At 58.5% G+C, this 15094-nt stretch overlaps 1 protein-coding gene across 1 annotated transcript in view; it reads right to left on the bottom strand.

Annotated features, from left to right (window-relative positions):
* CMIP (c-Maf inducing protein) overlaps positions 1–14043 on the bottom strand; it is a 234070-nt gene extending 220027 nt beyond the window's left edge. The window contains exon 1 of the mRNA XM_065898949.1: positions 13747–14043. Coding sequence (XP_065755021.1) covers positions 13747–14043 — 297 coding nt within the window. The remainder of the gene's footprint in view (positions 1–13746) is intronic.
* Between the last annotated feature and the right edge of the window lie 1051 nt (positions 14044–15094).

Raw genomic sequence — 15094 nt, 5'->3', positions numbered from 1 at the left:
TGGTCCATTCCAGGTCCCGGTGCCCAAGGTCACAAGCACACCCTGGAGGTTCTCCCAACGGCTCCGAGGTCGCCAGGCAGGGCCGGGGTTTCCAGCAAAACGTGAGACCCTTTTCTGTCCCTAGGACGCCTGGGGCCTCTATACATCAAGCAACCGTATTCAGCCAGAAGCCTGCATTGCCATCGGGTACGGCTGGATGAGACGCCTGCCTTCCAGAAGTTCACAGTCGAGCAGAGGCGGGAACGCAGTGGGCCGAGCAGCAGCCAGGACTGAGCTGGTGGTCATGAGGCGCATCGACTGAGCACTGGCTCCGAGCCTGACACCACCAAGCGCTTTCCACGTGTGCAGCAGCTCCTTTATGATTCGGATAACCCTGGGAGGCGGCCACGATTATCCCCAGCTTACAGATGAGAAAACTGAGAGCTGGATCACACCACTACTTACATGGTCCAATATGAAGTGTCTGAATCCAAAAACTCTGGCCAGAGCTCGAAACCACTTTGCCCCCCACCACCCACTAGGGAAGGACTGACCTGGGAAGGCAGGGTCTTTGGCGCCTCTACCTCCACCTTGGGTTTCAAAGTGGGGGCAGAGTGTTTGCGGCCCCCCAGTCCGCAGCACACACCCCTTCAAGCAAGGCCGCGGTGAATGCCGAGCAGGGCCTGCCTGCCCGACACGAGACTGCCCAGCCGGGCCGAGCAGGGGCTGAGATCCACCAGCATTCGGCTGTCCCGGCCCAGAGGCGCCCTGCTGACCACTGGGGCATTAGAAGAACCCCAGACCGCTGCCCTCTGCAACAGTCTCTGGCCTGAGACCCTCGCACCTTCACTGCACCTGCTGGCAGGGCCCACACATACTCCAGAAGCTTCCTCTTTGTATCTTTCCTGGTGGTATGGTTCACTTAGCTCCAAAAAGCAGAGGGACCCAATGCACAGCCTTGGGTGGGGCTTGACTGCCCGCCACAGCCCACCCCCTTTCCTCGCTGCACCCATCCCCCCAAAAACACTCAAACAGGATTCGAGAAGCAGGTTTCAGAGTCATTTTCCTCACACCAAAACTTCCCAATGCTAATTTCCTCTCTTCTTTTTCAGTGGCACGAAGCAATTCCCCTTCCAACAACCCAGATCTCTGAAGTCCTGAGTCATCAGGACAGCAGGGGAGCCGACAGGAGGGGTCAAAGGTGTGGGAAGCTCGCTAATGCTGGGGCCAGCAGGATTTCCTTCCAGGGTCCCTGCCGGCTCTCGGCCTGCGCCAAGCAGACAGAGGGATCTGGGCTCCTGCAGCCCCACGCAGTTCTCGGTTCCCACCTCTGTGCCAGGTTCCAAAGAGGCAAGGTGACTGCAGACAGAAGCACAGGCTCCCAGCTCTCCCCCGGGCCAGCCCGCAGCCGGGGCTACTCATCAAACGGGACCTCTCAGGGTAGGTGGGACATCAGCCAAGTCACCACAGGGGTTCTCAGCCGGTGATGTGCCCCCCAGGGGACCTGTGGCAACATCTGCAGGCATTTGGGGCTGTTACACTGTGGGGAGCGGAGTGCTGGCATCTAGTGGGCCGAGGCCAGGGATACTCAACATCCACAAAGCCCAGGACGGCCCCCACCACCAAGTAAGATCTAGGGCCCAAGATCAATAGGGCCAAAGGGGACACACTTTGAGATCATGTATGAAAATGGCTTAGCACTTCTGAATAAGACCTCGCCCTACTCGCTGTGCACGTGATCATGTGTGTCACACGTACTCGTCCAGGAAGAAAGCAGAGATGGCTCTACCCCAAAGTGTGCATCTGGGTGCTTTCTGGGTGGTGGGATTATGGGAGAATCTTTTCCTTCTTTATTTGTTAAGATCATCAACATCCCTGGGTGATTATTTTTGTTTTATTTTTTTACAAGTACGGAGGCGAATAGCTGGTAGAGGAGACAGACGGGCAAAGAGGCAATCACCACCCAGCTGGAGCTCGCAGGGAGCAAGCCCTTACTCCAACTGGGGGTCAGGGTAGGCTCCGGGGGCCAGCAGCACTCCCCACGGCAGAGGGGAGAGGGGCCGAGCCAGAGCCCCGAGGGGTGGGGGGAGCCCAGCCACGCTCTGAGACGGGCTCCAGACCCCATGCTCGCCTGCACCGAGCCATCACAGCCGGCTCTCAGGGACAGGCCATCTCAGGCGAGGAAACAGGCTCCGAGAGGTTGAGTTCACGACCCCAACACCAAGCAGGGGCAGGTGAGAAGCAAACCTCCACCACGGATGTCCCAGAGATGCGTCTGCAGGAAGACGGCCGAACCACCCAGGGTGAGACACTCAACTCTGTCCCCACCCTCCCGCCTTCTGCACGGCCCCCCTGCTCGGCAGGGAGCCAGCCCTGGCCACCCTGGGTCTTCCTGAGCCTCTGCTCCTGAGCCGGGCTCACAGCCACATGCAGTTATTCTCTGGAGCCAGATGGCCTGGGTGCAAATCCCAGCTCCACCACTACTAGCTGGGTAAGTAGTGACCTCATCTCTCTGGGCCCCAGTTTGATCATCTGTAAAACAGGAACCATGACAGCAATACCTCACAGGTGCATCGGGAGGGAGGTTTAAACAAGCTCATCTACGTATGACCCAGCAGTTTCACTCCTGGGTACATATCCGGAAAAAAAGAAAACACTAATTCGAAAAGATACACGCACCCCAATGCTCACAGCAGCATTATTTACAATAGCCAAGATATGGAAGCAACCTAAATGTCCATCAACAGACAAATGGATAAAGAAGATGTGGTATACATACACAATGGAATACTACTCAGCCATAAAAAAGAATGGGGCTTCCCTGGTGGCGCAGTGGTTGAGAGTCCGCCTGCCGATGCAGAGGACACGGGTTCGTGCCCGGTCCGGGAAGATCCCACATGCCGCGGAGCAGCTGGGCCCGTGAGCCATGGCCGCTGAGCCTACGCGTCCGGAGCCTGCGCTCCGCAACGGGAGAGGCCACAACAGTGAGAGGCCTGCGTAAGGCAAAAAAAAAATAAAATAAAATAAAAAAAGAATGAAATTCTGGCATTTGCAGGAATGTGAATGGACATAGATCAGAGAAATATAAATACTGTAGATGTCACTTTCGTGTGGAATCTGAAAAATAACACGAATGTATAGAGCAAAACAGAAATAGACTCACAGTCACAGAAAACAAACAAGTGGTTACCAGTGGGGGGTGGGCAAGACAGGAGTATGGGATTAAGAGATACAAACTATAGATAAGCAACAAGGACATATTGTACAGCACAGGGAATTACAGGCATTATTTTGTCATAAATTTTAAGGGAGTGTAAACTGTAAAAACACTGGATCACTATGCCGTGTACCTGACACTAATATAATATTCTTAAGTCAACTATACTGCAATAAAAGAAAAGTGCTCATCCACGTGTAGGCTCAGAACAGAAGACTGTGCGAGCGCTAGCTGTAGTTCTCACAGCTTTGCCGGTGACTGTTCCTCGCTGCCCAGGTCCCCGTGCTCGAAGCCACCAAGGAGGCGCCGTGCTCTGTGCAGGCCTCTGGCTCTGGAGCCAGGTTGTCTGGGTTGCAGTGATGTAACCTGAAACTCACAGCGCCTTAGTTTCCCCGAGTGTAAACAGGAGCCTCGGGGGCTGGGTTAAATGCACAGATACACCCAAGAAGCTCGGCGGGGGCTGGAGGAAATGATCGCTACTGCCCCGCAGTCACCTCCACCCCGTCCTGGTCTGTGTGACCCCGCAGGCTGACCCTGCTTTGACCCCCAAGCCCAGTAGCCACCAGACTGCTGGGACGGGTCAAGCTCTTTCACCTTCCCACCGTCAAGGCAGGTGTCGGCCACAGGTGAAACGCGACCCAACAGGAGCAACAGGCAGACGTCAGAGTCACTGCTCCTCTTTCCAGCGGGGCAGCCCTGCTCCCACTGCCCCATAGGCCCCAGGCCCGAAAGCCCACTAAGGGCACCGGCAGGGCACCACAGCTGCCCTGCCTCGGCCCGATGGCGCCACCTTCCCAAGCCCCACGGCTGGGTGGGGCCTTCCCACCTGGCCTCCAGGAAGGAAGCTTCCAGAAGGGGAGCCCTGGGAGCCAAAGCTCAGAGCGGAGGGCTCAGGCCCGGGATCCGGAAAGCACCAGAGGCCTCTGGTGGCAGCGGCCTCACGGACCCGGCAGTGGGCCAGGAACCGCGGGCCTGTGTCCACCCCGAGGTCAGCTCTGCAGGGCAACTCGAGGGCTCACTGCACGCACTGTCCTTCACTGGAGGTGAAAGAGACACGCAGGGTTCCAGGGACGCAGAGGGTGAAGGTCTGGACGTGGCTCTTCCCTCACCCCTTCCAACAGGAGGGGCCACCCAACGGAACCTGTGCGGCAGCTCATTCATTCCTTCCTTCACGCATTCATCCACTCCTCTGGCCAAAGAGCATCTGCTGAGAGACACAGCCTCAGGGTTCCCTATCTGTAAAATGCAGGGAGCGACAGCAACTTGTTGGGCTGTTACAGAGGCCACCGGTGTGACTTCCCAGCCCAGCTCCTAGCAAACAAACTCTCGTGAGTGGCCACAAGACCACTGCTGCAGTGGTCACTACTGTGACTAACGCCTGGCCGGGGGGCTCACATCCCTGCACTCCTGAAGCTTCCATTCAGGGGCATCCCGGGCTCCCAGCTGGCGGCCCGCTCCCCGTCCGTCTGCGTCATGATCAGGGCCCTCCCGGCTCGCACGTGAATCCCACCCTGACCTCGAGGGCCCCTCTGGGAAGTGACCCTGCCTCCATCTTTCTCCCTACCTGCTCTCACGGTGCCAACCACTGCTGCGGGCCCTCTGCCCATTCCCAGCCCTGGCCCCCAGCCCCTTCTCTGCCAGTCCCCAGCCCTACCTCTGTCCGTCCAGATGCATCTCTCCTACGAAGTCCTTCCTGAAACCACCTGGCCCCTCCAAACAGCAGGACAAGGCACAGATCTCTCTGAGGATGTGTGCTGCTACAGTGTATCCTAGTCTGAAGTGTCCCCCAATTTAACTGTGAGCCTTTGGGGAACAAAGGGTCATCTGACTTTGTAAGCGTAGTACCAGGGAACACTCACCTTGTCAGCCCGGTGCCTGGAGATACTCACTCCACAAGTGCAGTACCTGGGAAACTCCCTTTGCACACACAGCATCTGGTACTCAATTCACAAACTTGGTACCTGGCACTTACCCTTTACAAATACTTAGCATTCACTTTCCAATACCAGTTCCCTGAACTCACTTGACAAATTCACAAAGGGATGTCTGCCAAACATCGGCAAACACTGAACTGATAAGCCCACTGATTCCCCACTAAGACGTTTCTGCAAGAGGCTGAAATCGTTTTACGTATATCCAACAGATGCACATATATTCACGGACACACACACTCAGGCGTGGCGGCAGACCTGCCTTTGCCTCTCAACTCCACTTCTTCCCAGTTCTCCTTGTCTGAGTCTCCGTTGCAACATCTATAAAATGGGAAAAGTAACAGCTGCCCCGTAGGACTGTCTGGAAAATTAAAGGAGCACAGTACCGGGCACTCAGCAGGGGGACAGTAAGTGTCGCTGTAATCACAAGCGCATTGCCCCATCCCTTGCAACAGGTTCACGAAGATGTTTTACTCCCCACCGGAGAGCAGACTGCAAACTTCCCTGACCCGCCACCAAGCTCAAACCCAGGAGCCAGAGGAGACCACGCCGTCTGAATTTCCTTTCCAGGGAAGCAGCTCTGCTGCTGGTACCCTGGAGACCTCCAGACCACTGCAGGGTCCCAACGGTCCTGGGGTGGGTGTCGCCATCATTCCATGGCCTCCTGTCTCCTGGACACAGCTAACCCCGTTCCCTAGCCTCCCCTGCACTCGGGGGTAGCCATGTGACTGAGCTGTGGCCAATGGAGCGGCCAGACCCACAGACCAGACCGGACCTCCGCCTGGCGCTCACGCCTTCTCCCCAGCCCCGACTCCACGAGGCCCTGAAGGGGCAGAAACCTCCCCCGGACCGGGACACGAGGCACATGTAAACTATGCTGCGTGAAGCCCCCCAGGTTTGGGGGCTGGCTGTTGCAGCAGTGAGCCCACCCTGACTGTGGCCCGGCCCCACCACCGGCTGGGCCTCCCACAAGCACGCGAGGCGATGCACATTCATTCACCTGGGCAGGACGGTGAGCCAAACGAGGCGGCAGTCTGGGCTTTCCCAGGCTGTGTGCCCCTATCTGCAGCTTCTCTGGGCCTCGAGGAGCTTGGGACTGGCCCGGGACACCAGGAAACGTTCCCGCGCTCTCTCCGCTCTCCTGAGGACCCCAGCCCCAGGGAAGCCTCCGCTGCCCCGCCCCGCGCAGCCCTGCCCACCCACCAGTGCGCTGGAGAATCCAGCTCTTCTGCTTCCCTCCAAAGTGAGTTTACTGAGCCTCATCTGCTTATACACTCTCCCGATCTGATACCAGCTGGAAAGCAGAACCCATGACAAAGGAAGGCAGTGAAGGTGCCAGGGGTGCGGGGAGTCCTGGCTGTGAAGCCCAGCCCGGCTGCTGGGCAACGCTCGGCGCTCAGCGCTTCCACCCCCCTCAGCGCTTCCCCATGGGAAAAAAGCCTGAGGCGAATTCAGTGATTAGGGTGTTCTAGGTCCTAGAACCGTCGTAACACAGTATGGACAAAGGGAGCTGGTTTTGGTAATTTAAGAGTCTCTTAAAGCACTGCTATTCTTCGCTATGGGTGGGAGCGGGTTAAATAAAACACACACACCCCAGAAGTGCTAGAAACTAAGGAAGCTCCATGGGGGCAGGGAGCTGTCTATACGCCCAGCACCTAGCATACTCTGGGTGCCCATTAATATTCTCTAATAGGTGATAACAGCTCCTGGAAGGCAGGGGTGATGACTACTGTAGAGCATTTACTAAGATTCGGGCACTCCCCTGGGTGATCTCTAAGTCTGGTCCAGCCTCAGGGCCTTTGCACTTGCCATCCTCTCTGCCAAGAATGCTCCCCCACTAGACACCATCTCCTTCCCTGAACACCATGTGCAGAGTAGCAAGGCTCCTGGTCCCCAAGCCCCACCCACCCCACCCACCACTGCTTTGTTTTCTCCGGGGCCAGACGGATTTTATAATTACTTACTCAGTGGTTTATTGTCTGTCACCTACCCCAGTCCAGGAGGGCAGGGACTGGTTTTCCTCAAAGTGCGTACAAACAGTGATATTTATTTGCTGAATGAACTGCCGTGCCTCACCCCACCGAATCCTGACATCATGCCGAAAGGAAGTCCCCAGAATGCGAATTCCACAGATAAGGAAGGAGGTTAGGTGACCTGCCCAAGGTCACCCGCCAGCTAGGACGCTGCAAGGGCAGGACTCAAGCTTGCCTGTCTGACCCCTCTGCTGCGACTGGCTGTTCTCCTCCATCCACCTTCCTGACACCCCAGACACCGGTATGTGGCAGGTGTCAAGAAATGGCTACTGGACATTCGGTTTCAGCACAACGATCAACTTCAGCACCAAAACTATGTTCTCTGTGGCCCCTTCGCCTCAACAGACACGAACACCTCCCCCCCACACACGCACACGCACACACACGCACGCACACGCACACACACGCGCGCACACACGCGCACGCACACACGCACACGCGCACACATACGCCTCATCACCCTTTGTAGGGCTCTGCTGGTATCAGCTGAGCTTCCTTTCAACCTCACACGGCCTCCCTCGGTGGCCCGTTGAAGGCACTGGGTACCTTGTCACCAGAGCCAGGAGCAGGGAAGAGACACTGTCACTTCCTCCTTTTCTCTACCATGGGGCCAGGCGGCCTGGCTTCCATCCTGGGGAAGCAGGAAGCCTGGGGACAAAAACGATGCTCTCAGGTGGAGCAGGAAACAGCTCTCCTGGCCATGCAGACCCTTGTCCTTGGGGCAGAGGTCTGCGGGACTGGCCGGAGCCCCCCACCAGGTCCTGGTGGGGCTGGGGGGCCAAACCCTCAGGAGGCTTCCTAGCCAGTGACAGTGAGCCAGACCCAAGCATGACTCCAGACCGCAGTGACCCCAGGGAGCACTGCCCTTCCCCGCCCTGAGGGAGGGTCAGCTCACCCTTGCAAAGCACTGGGGGACTAAATATTTTACCACCACCAAAGAAGGAGGCAAAAAACATTCAAATTATCAAAACACAAACAACTCCACTCAATCAAAGTGGAAAGTGTCTTGTTGGAAACTGCAAAAGCCTGGGGCTAACCTAAATGTCCAGTGATAGGGGATGGTCTACCTATATGATTATGGTGCCCCTCTATGACGGAACACCATGCAGCAGGGAAGAGCAGCTGTGCGCAGGCACAGATCTAGAATGACTGCCAAAACACACCGTCCAATGAACAATAACGGCACAGAACTGTGCGTAAATGCCCGGGGTGCTCAGCAAGGATGCAGGGCTGGCCTGCGAGGAGGGGAACTAGGGGCCACGGCCCGTGGAATAAGACAGAAGCTTCATTTTCCCTTATATGCCTTGTTGTACCATCTGAATTGATTTGATGTGCATGTTACTATTTCAATTTTCAAAAAAAAAAAAAAGAGTTCTGTATTTTTTTAAAGGAAACTAGACTGTGCCCCCTGAGAAATTTTTCTTAAACTGCTTTCAACAATTTCATTGCTCTCACACATACCAGATCCACTAAATACCCCTAACTTTCCCAAATGCACGGCTCATCTCAGGAGACTTTCCTCTAGAGACTGCCCGTTTTTAACTAGCAATAATCCCTTGCATTTGGGCAGAATTTCCTGAGGCACTCTCAGGGTAATTAGGAAAACACAAAGTGGAATACAGGCCCCTTGTCATACCCCTACTGTGTGCTGGCCGTCCTGCTAGGTGCTAGTCTGAGTGATCCCCAATCCTTTCAGCAACCCTGTAAATGAGGTAGGATTATCCCACCCCCTTGGAGGAAAAGCAAGCCCCGGCAAGGGAAAGCAAAGCCACGTTCCAAAAGTCACACAGCCAGGAAGTTGTAACCTCAGAATCCAGAGCCCGGTGCAAATGGCAGCAAACCCCGTCGTGTTGCCCCACAGTGGAGACGCCGTGAACCATCTGGCTGCCTAGCTTCATCTCACTTAAACCTTTAATCAAAGGCATAACTTGACCATCTCAGATGTTCATTCCACCAAAACACCAAGGGGATACCATCCATGTGGGCCAAGCTGAGGCCGGCAGTGAGGCACCCTCGGAGAGCTTCGGTTTTTTAGGATGACACGGCCACCAGGCTCCCCCTAAGCCTCACCGGACGTGGTGCCCCAGAAATGCCCTCTCCCACTGCCAGGTGAGTCAGCGGGCTCCCCGGTTGGCACAGAGGAGCGGGCAACACTATACGCAGCCACCTGTGGGCCACGGAGCCCCAGCCAGCTCGGCAGCAAAGCCCAGCCGTGAGCAGCAAGTGAGACACCTTCAACCTGGACTGGTACCACTTCGCCAGCGGCTAGAAAAGGCATCTCGGATTGCGCCAGGAGAAGGGCAGCATCAAAACTACTCCCTCCTTAAAATGCACTTCTTTATTGCAGCCTGGGGAAGGCAGACCACGTGTGCTGTTTGCAGGGAATTCAGATTTTTTTCCTCTGCTTCTGTCTCAGCCCCTCCCCTCCACCACCTCCAATCAGACAAGTAACCTGGGCAACAAATTTGATATACTCCAAAATCTTATGACAAATGGCACTGAAAGAAAAAAAAAAAATTCTTTGTGTTTATTTATGCCACAAAAAAAATCCCATAAATCAAAAGCGGGGAGGACGGGCACAAGGAGGAGGTGCAGGTGACAAAGGAGAGAAACGAACACGCGTGTACGTGTGCACACAGGCGAGTTCCCACGGGACCTCCGACTACTCGGGAGGACACAGATTTCAATTCCCAAGGGGAAACCACCATCGGGATGAATGCAGCACTCTGACACCCAGTAGGCGCTTCGTAAGCATAAGTCCAAGTTCAGAAGGTTGCCGCCCCCAAGAAAGCACCAGACTAAAGAAACCGACGAGAACTGAGGTGACTCCTCTTTTCCTTTCCACAACAGAAAGCCCAGAGGCGTTTCAATTGAAGCAGCAGAGTGGTGAGAACTGAAAAAACAAGTCAAGGCTACTGTGCTGGTGCTCTGACCCCCGTTTGACCGATTGGACCCTCCCCATTCTGAGATGCCACCTGCTACATGTTAGAAAAAATAAGGTAAAATAAAAGGTAATCAGCTGATTCGTACTTCTTTGGTGCAGAGGCGACAAAGCACACGGACAAAGCCCTCCTCCAGAGGACAAACGTGCCTAGCAGGTGATCAAATGCAGCCCAGACACGAGAACGGCAAAATGGATTCTGGACCCACGGACCCGAACCTTCTTGGCTACAGCCGACACCATGGTTGGCAACCACAAAAAGCCCAGGGAGGCCCGGGGACTGGGAAGTCTGGACGTGAAAGGGGAATGAGGAACAGCGGCGTCCAGGCCACAGCCTGGGCAGATGCACCCTTCCACCGGCAAGGTGCAGCCGTGTGTACCCCAGGGAGGGGCGGACACCTCCCAGTCCCCGCTCCCGGCAGCCGGGTCACTGGCGCCTTTGTGTTTCCTCCTTTGTTTATGAGTCTTCTGGATCCAAAGTCTCCAGCACAGAGTCCATCAGGCCCGGCGCTGTCACTGGCCATGTCAGGCACTGTTGACTCTGCAAGGATTTAATCAGTAACCGGCCCAGCAGATAGGCGCAGGGGCAAGCTCCAACCTGACCCCAGAGAAGGCAAAGTTTACAGCCAGGCCAGGGAGTGAGGCCGCTGGCCCCCCGGGGCCCCAGGCTGAGCCCATCTCCCCGGCAGGGAATGGAGAGACGTCCGTCCACCTGGGGGGTGTACCCAGCTGGAGCGCCTGCCAGGTGGGACTGAGAGCCCCCGGACGCCTCCACCCAGGCCTGATGCAGCTGTGGTCGTGGAAGCCTGGTCTGTAGCTCTGACTACCATCCAACCGACTGGATCAGTGCAGACAGACCCTGAAAACCGTTTGGGCAAAGGGTGTATTGGGTTTGTTTATGGGTCTGAATCTAGATCAATCACTCTGAGTCTTGCGCCTGAAGCCCACACGATTAACCAGATAATTACCAGATGGTTCTGAGGTGAGCTGTGTAGAGGGCTTAACAAAAGGATGACGTACACTTTATGGAAGGCTACGACCAATACAGAACACCCGATACACCCAGCAGCCGAGGCTGGGCCACACGGGGCTTTCCCTTGTAGTGAACCGCACTCAATTCACCTTTGCTTCGTTGGGGCTCACAGTTCTCAATTGAGTGCTTGGGCCGCACTATTAAAATGCAGAGAGATTACATAATGCCCAGGCCTCAGGGAAACCCCTCAGGGGCCTGCTTTGCTTCCCGCGGGGGTGCGGGGTGGGGGGCCTGGACACGCCAACAACCAGGTGTCTCAGGACGGGACAAGGTCCCCAGTGGTGGTGCCATCCACACCCCTGCCCTGGAGGCCACGGCCTCAGCAGCCCCCCTCCACGCTCACAGGCCCCGGCAGGGAGGGCCGTGCACCCCACCCGAGCCCACCAAGGCCACATGTAAGGACACTCCCTGCCCTGCCCGCGGGGCTCGCCAACGACAGGCGGAGAAAGGGGACAGCCCATTGGACACTCGCACGTAGTTCCTCCCTCCTCGCTTCCCAACGCCACAGCAAGGCTCTGCTGAGACAAATCTTGGGCCACGGATGGCCCTCGGCCCCCAGTCCAGAAAATCACGGCTCCTCTCCAGAGAGGCCCAAGGAGACGAGGGTGCCACCCACCACGGCGGGGGAAGGTGGTGCCGGGGCCCCTGCTGCTTGAGAAGCCAGCGCAGGGCTTCAGGCTCCCTTCCTCCCCACTCTCTCTCAAACAGACACCTCTTGAGCAATCAGAGGTAAACTGGGGAGGGGGAGGGGCACCTTGAGCCTCCAAAGCTGGCTTCCCCCAGCCGTGGGCAGCACAACACAGCTCTTGGCTTCTCCCGGGGGAGCACGGGAGCTCGGCCTGTCCTTCCCACGGAGGGTCACTGTGCCTCCCAGCCATCTTCTCCTCCCCAACTCCCCTTCACTTCAAGGGGTGAGAGAAAGAAAAATAAAGCTCCCCCAGCCCCGGCCAGGGGAAAATTCTGAAGCCAGATTTGGAGGCTGCTGACCCCAGGCAGGGAACTACTGAGGACACCAGTTCCTCCCTGAATCTGAAACACTGCGCGCTGGCGAATTTTCTGAGGCTCTTCCTCCATCAAATGAAAAGCCAAATGCCGAGGCCTGTGGCTCGGGACAGGTTTGAGAATGTGCACGAGCCTGAGACTGGGACTGGACCGCTTCTCGGCAACCAGGGATCCTCCCCGAGAAAGCAGCCTTTGCAGATTGCACCAATGTGCCCATAGGAAAGAAAAAATAGGTGTTCTGAGTACGTCGGACCCAAAATTCAGAATAAAAGTCCTCGTGTGCTTCAGTGCCCCGGGGGGGAGGGGGGGCAGGGGGGAGCTGTTTCAAGGAGTATGGTTTCTTCTGCTAACTTTTCCCCCTCCCCATTCCCTGGAGCATGTGTCACGGCCTGTGACACACTGCCAAGGGAACATGGATGCCGGGAAATGTCTGCACATGCTACACGTTTGTGACATGCTATATAAGCGACACCCTGTTTCCCGGCTGGGTTTTCTTGGCACAGGTGTGGGCAGGCGTTAGATTCAGCGCCCCCGCCCCGACCACTGTGCTTAGTGAACCGGATCACGGTTGCCCCAGAGGGGAGCGTGCATTCTGGGGAAGACGTGCCACCTCTCCATAGAGGACGGGACCCCCTCACAGCAAGGCTCGGGCCCAAGCAGAGCTGGTGCTTTAAACTGCCCTCCTTTCAAAACACAAAGCATCCTGTTCCGGCTCCTGCCCGCCACCCTCCCCCGCTGCGACCCCACCGCAGCCCTCTCTCTCCACCTTGCAGATTTGATTTCAGAAACAGATCGATGACTTCTCTCCCTCTCATGAGGGCGACCCAGTCCCAGCCATGTATTTTAAAACAGTAACAATAACACAATAAAACCTCCAGCAACAAAACACACGTATACAATACTGCATAGGCTATACAAGACCAGAACCCCACAGGCCAGCTTCCGCACTAGAACTTGACCGCCCCCCGTGGGGAGGAGATAGCCCAGGACCCCTGCCCCCTCTCCCTCCCCCTCCCCCTCCACTTCCACCCTCCCAGTGTGTCAGTGAAATTTTTTCAGAAAGGGAAGCACCCAGTTTTGCCTGCCAGCCCGGGCAGGAAAAAGACGGGTAGAGAGCAAAGAAAGGAACTGGCTTCTGGAAATTCTTTGGGTTTTGGGGTTTTGTGGTTGTTGGGGTTTTTTTGTTTGTTTTTTTTTTTTTCTGGTTGTTTTGTTTTCCCATCCGCCGCAGATCCAGATGTGCTTTCCGAAAGGGAACCCCACCACCATCAGGGCCCAGCCTCGGGGGTCTATCCCAAGGTCCCATCCGTAATTAACACAAGCGCTGGGCCCGGAGGTACCCAAATGCTCAGTCCGGGGTGGGCCAGATCCTCTCCATAATTCTAAGGGTCTCCCCGAGCCCGCCGGCAGGGCAGAGCTTCGGATTCCACGATCCAGTACGGAGCCCAGGCCAGGAGGGGGGCGCCCGGTTCTTCCCGCCCCCCGGCGCCCTGCAGGCCCCGGGCTCCAGGTGCAGCGGCAGGCAGGGGGCAGCCGGTGGGAGGGGGCGCCTCCCGGGCCCCGAGGGGAGCCGCGGGGGTGCAGGCGCGCCGCCGCGCAGAGCGACTCACCGTGGCGGACGCCAGGCTGTTGTCGGCCAGCGTTAGGTGGTGCGGCTCCCAACGCCTCAGGAATTTCGAGGTGAGGATCTTGCTGAGAAAGGTCCGCGGGTGCCGGATGACACAGACCTGGATGTCGCCCTCCTGCAGCAGTTTGTACCTCATCCCGTTGCACAGCAGAAGGGCCCGGCGGCAGGGCACGGCGCCCATCTTCGTGCCCTCGGGGGCCGGCACGTCACTCCCCAGCAGCGGCTTGGTCTCCTCGATCTGCCGGGAATCGCCGCCGCCCGAGGTGCTGGTCAGATCCATGGCCGGCCGGCCGGGCCGGGGAGGGGGCCGGGGGCGGGGAGAGGGGCTGTCCCGGCTGCCCGGGCGGCGGGGCCCCCGGTCGGCGTCCCGCACCCCCCCACCCCCCAGGAAGGTGGGGGGGTGTGGGGCTGGGGGCGCCCCGCAAGGGAGGGGCCCGGGCGGGCGGGCGGGCGGCCGGCGCTCGGTCCTTCCTGCGGGTCTCCGGCTTCCTCCTAGCTCGTCGGATGCATGCTCGCGGCGGCCGGACCGGCTCGGCGGAGGGGCGGGCGGGCGGGGACGCGGGGCAGCGCCGGCGGGGGGGCCGGGGGCCCGGCGGCGGCGGCGGCGGCGGCGAGCGGGGGCCGCGCGGGCGGGCGTGTCTCGGCCCCGCCGCCCGCTCGTGTGTACAGTACGTGTGTCTGGGCGGCCGTCCGCGGGCGAGTGTGCGGCGGGGGCCGCGGGGGCCGGCTCAGTTGAGAGATTGCAGAAGCCGCTCGGCGCCCGCGCGATTGGTCCCCGCGGGGTCATGTGCCCGCCCCTCTGACGTCAATGGCGGCAACGGCGGCTGCCGCCGCGGCTTCGGCCTCTCGCAGGCGGAGTCCGTCGCCGGGCGGGGACGCGAGGGGCCGAGGCGCGGCTCGACGGGAGGGGGCGGCCCCCGGGGAGGGGGCTGGGGCGGGCGAGCCCTGGCAGGCCCGGGCCCGCCCCGCCCGGAACCTGGGGAGTGGGCGGGGGCCTCGGGGGCGGGGCGCGTGACGTCACGCCGAGCCGCGCCCCCGCCGGTGCCCAGGCCGGTGTTGAGCCGCGCGGCCCGCCTGCCCGACGGTTCTGAGAACGCGCCGCGGCCCCCGCAGCCCACCCTTACCCCCGCGGCCAGCCGGGATCCGAAATGTCAGCGCCCCGAAACCTGTCCACGCGGATGGCGGAGGTGCGGCCAGGTGCAAACCCGAGGGACCGGGGCCGGGCTGGGCCGCGCCGAAGGTGTGGGGACAGGACCGCAGGCAGGACCTGTGACCCCCCCCGGAACCCCAGCTCAGGCTGTCCACCTGGCTGGCCAGATGGCGCCACAAGA

The sequence above is a fragment of the Phocoena phocoena genome, chromosome 20 (assembly GCF_963924675.1).
Source record: "Phocoena phocoena chromosome 20, mPhoPho1.1, whole genome shotgun sequence".
NCBI lineage: Eukaryota > Metazoa > Chordata > Mammalia > Artiodactyla > Phocoenidae > Phocoena > Phocoena phocoena.
Note: the sequence above shows the minus strand (reverse complement) of the source record. Positions and strands in the feature narration are given on the sequence as shown.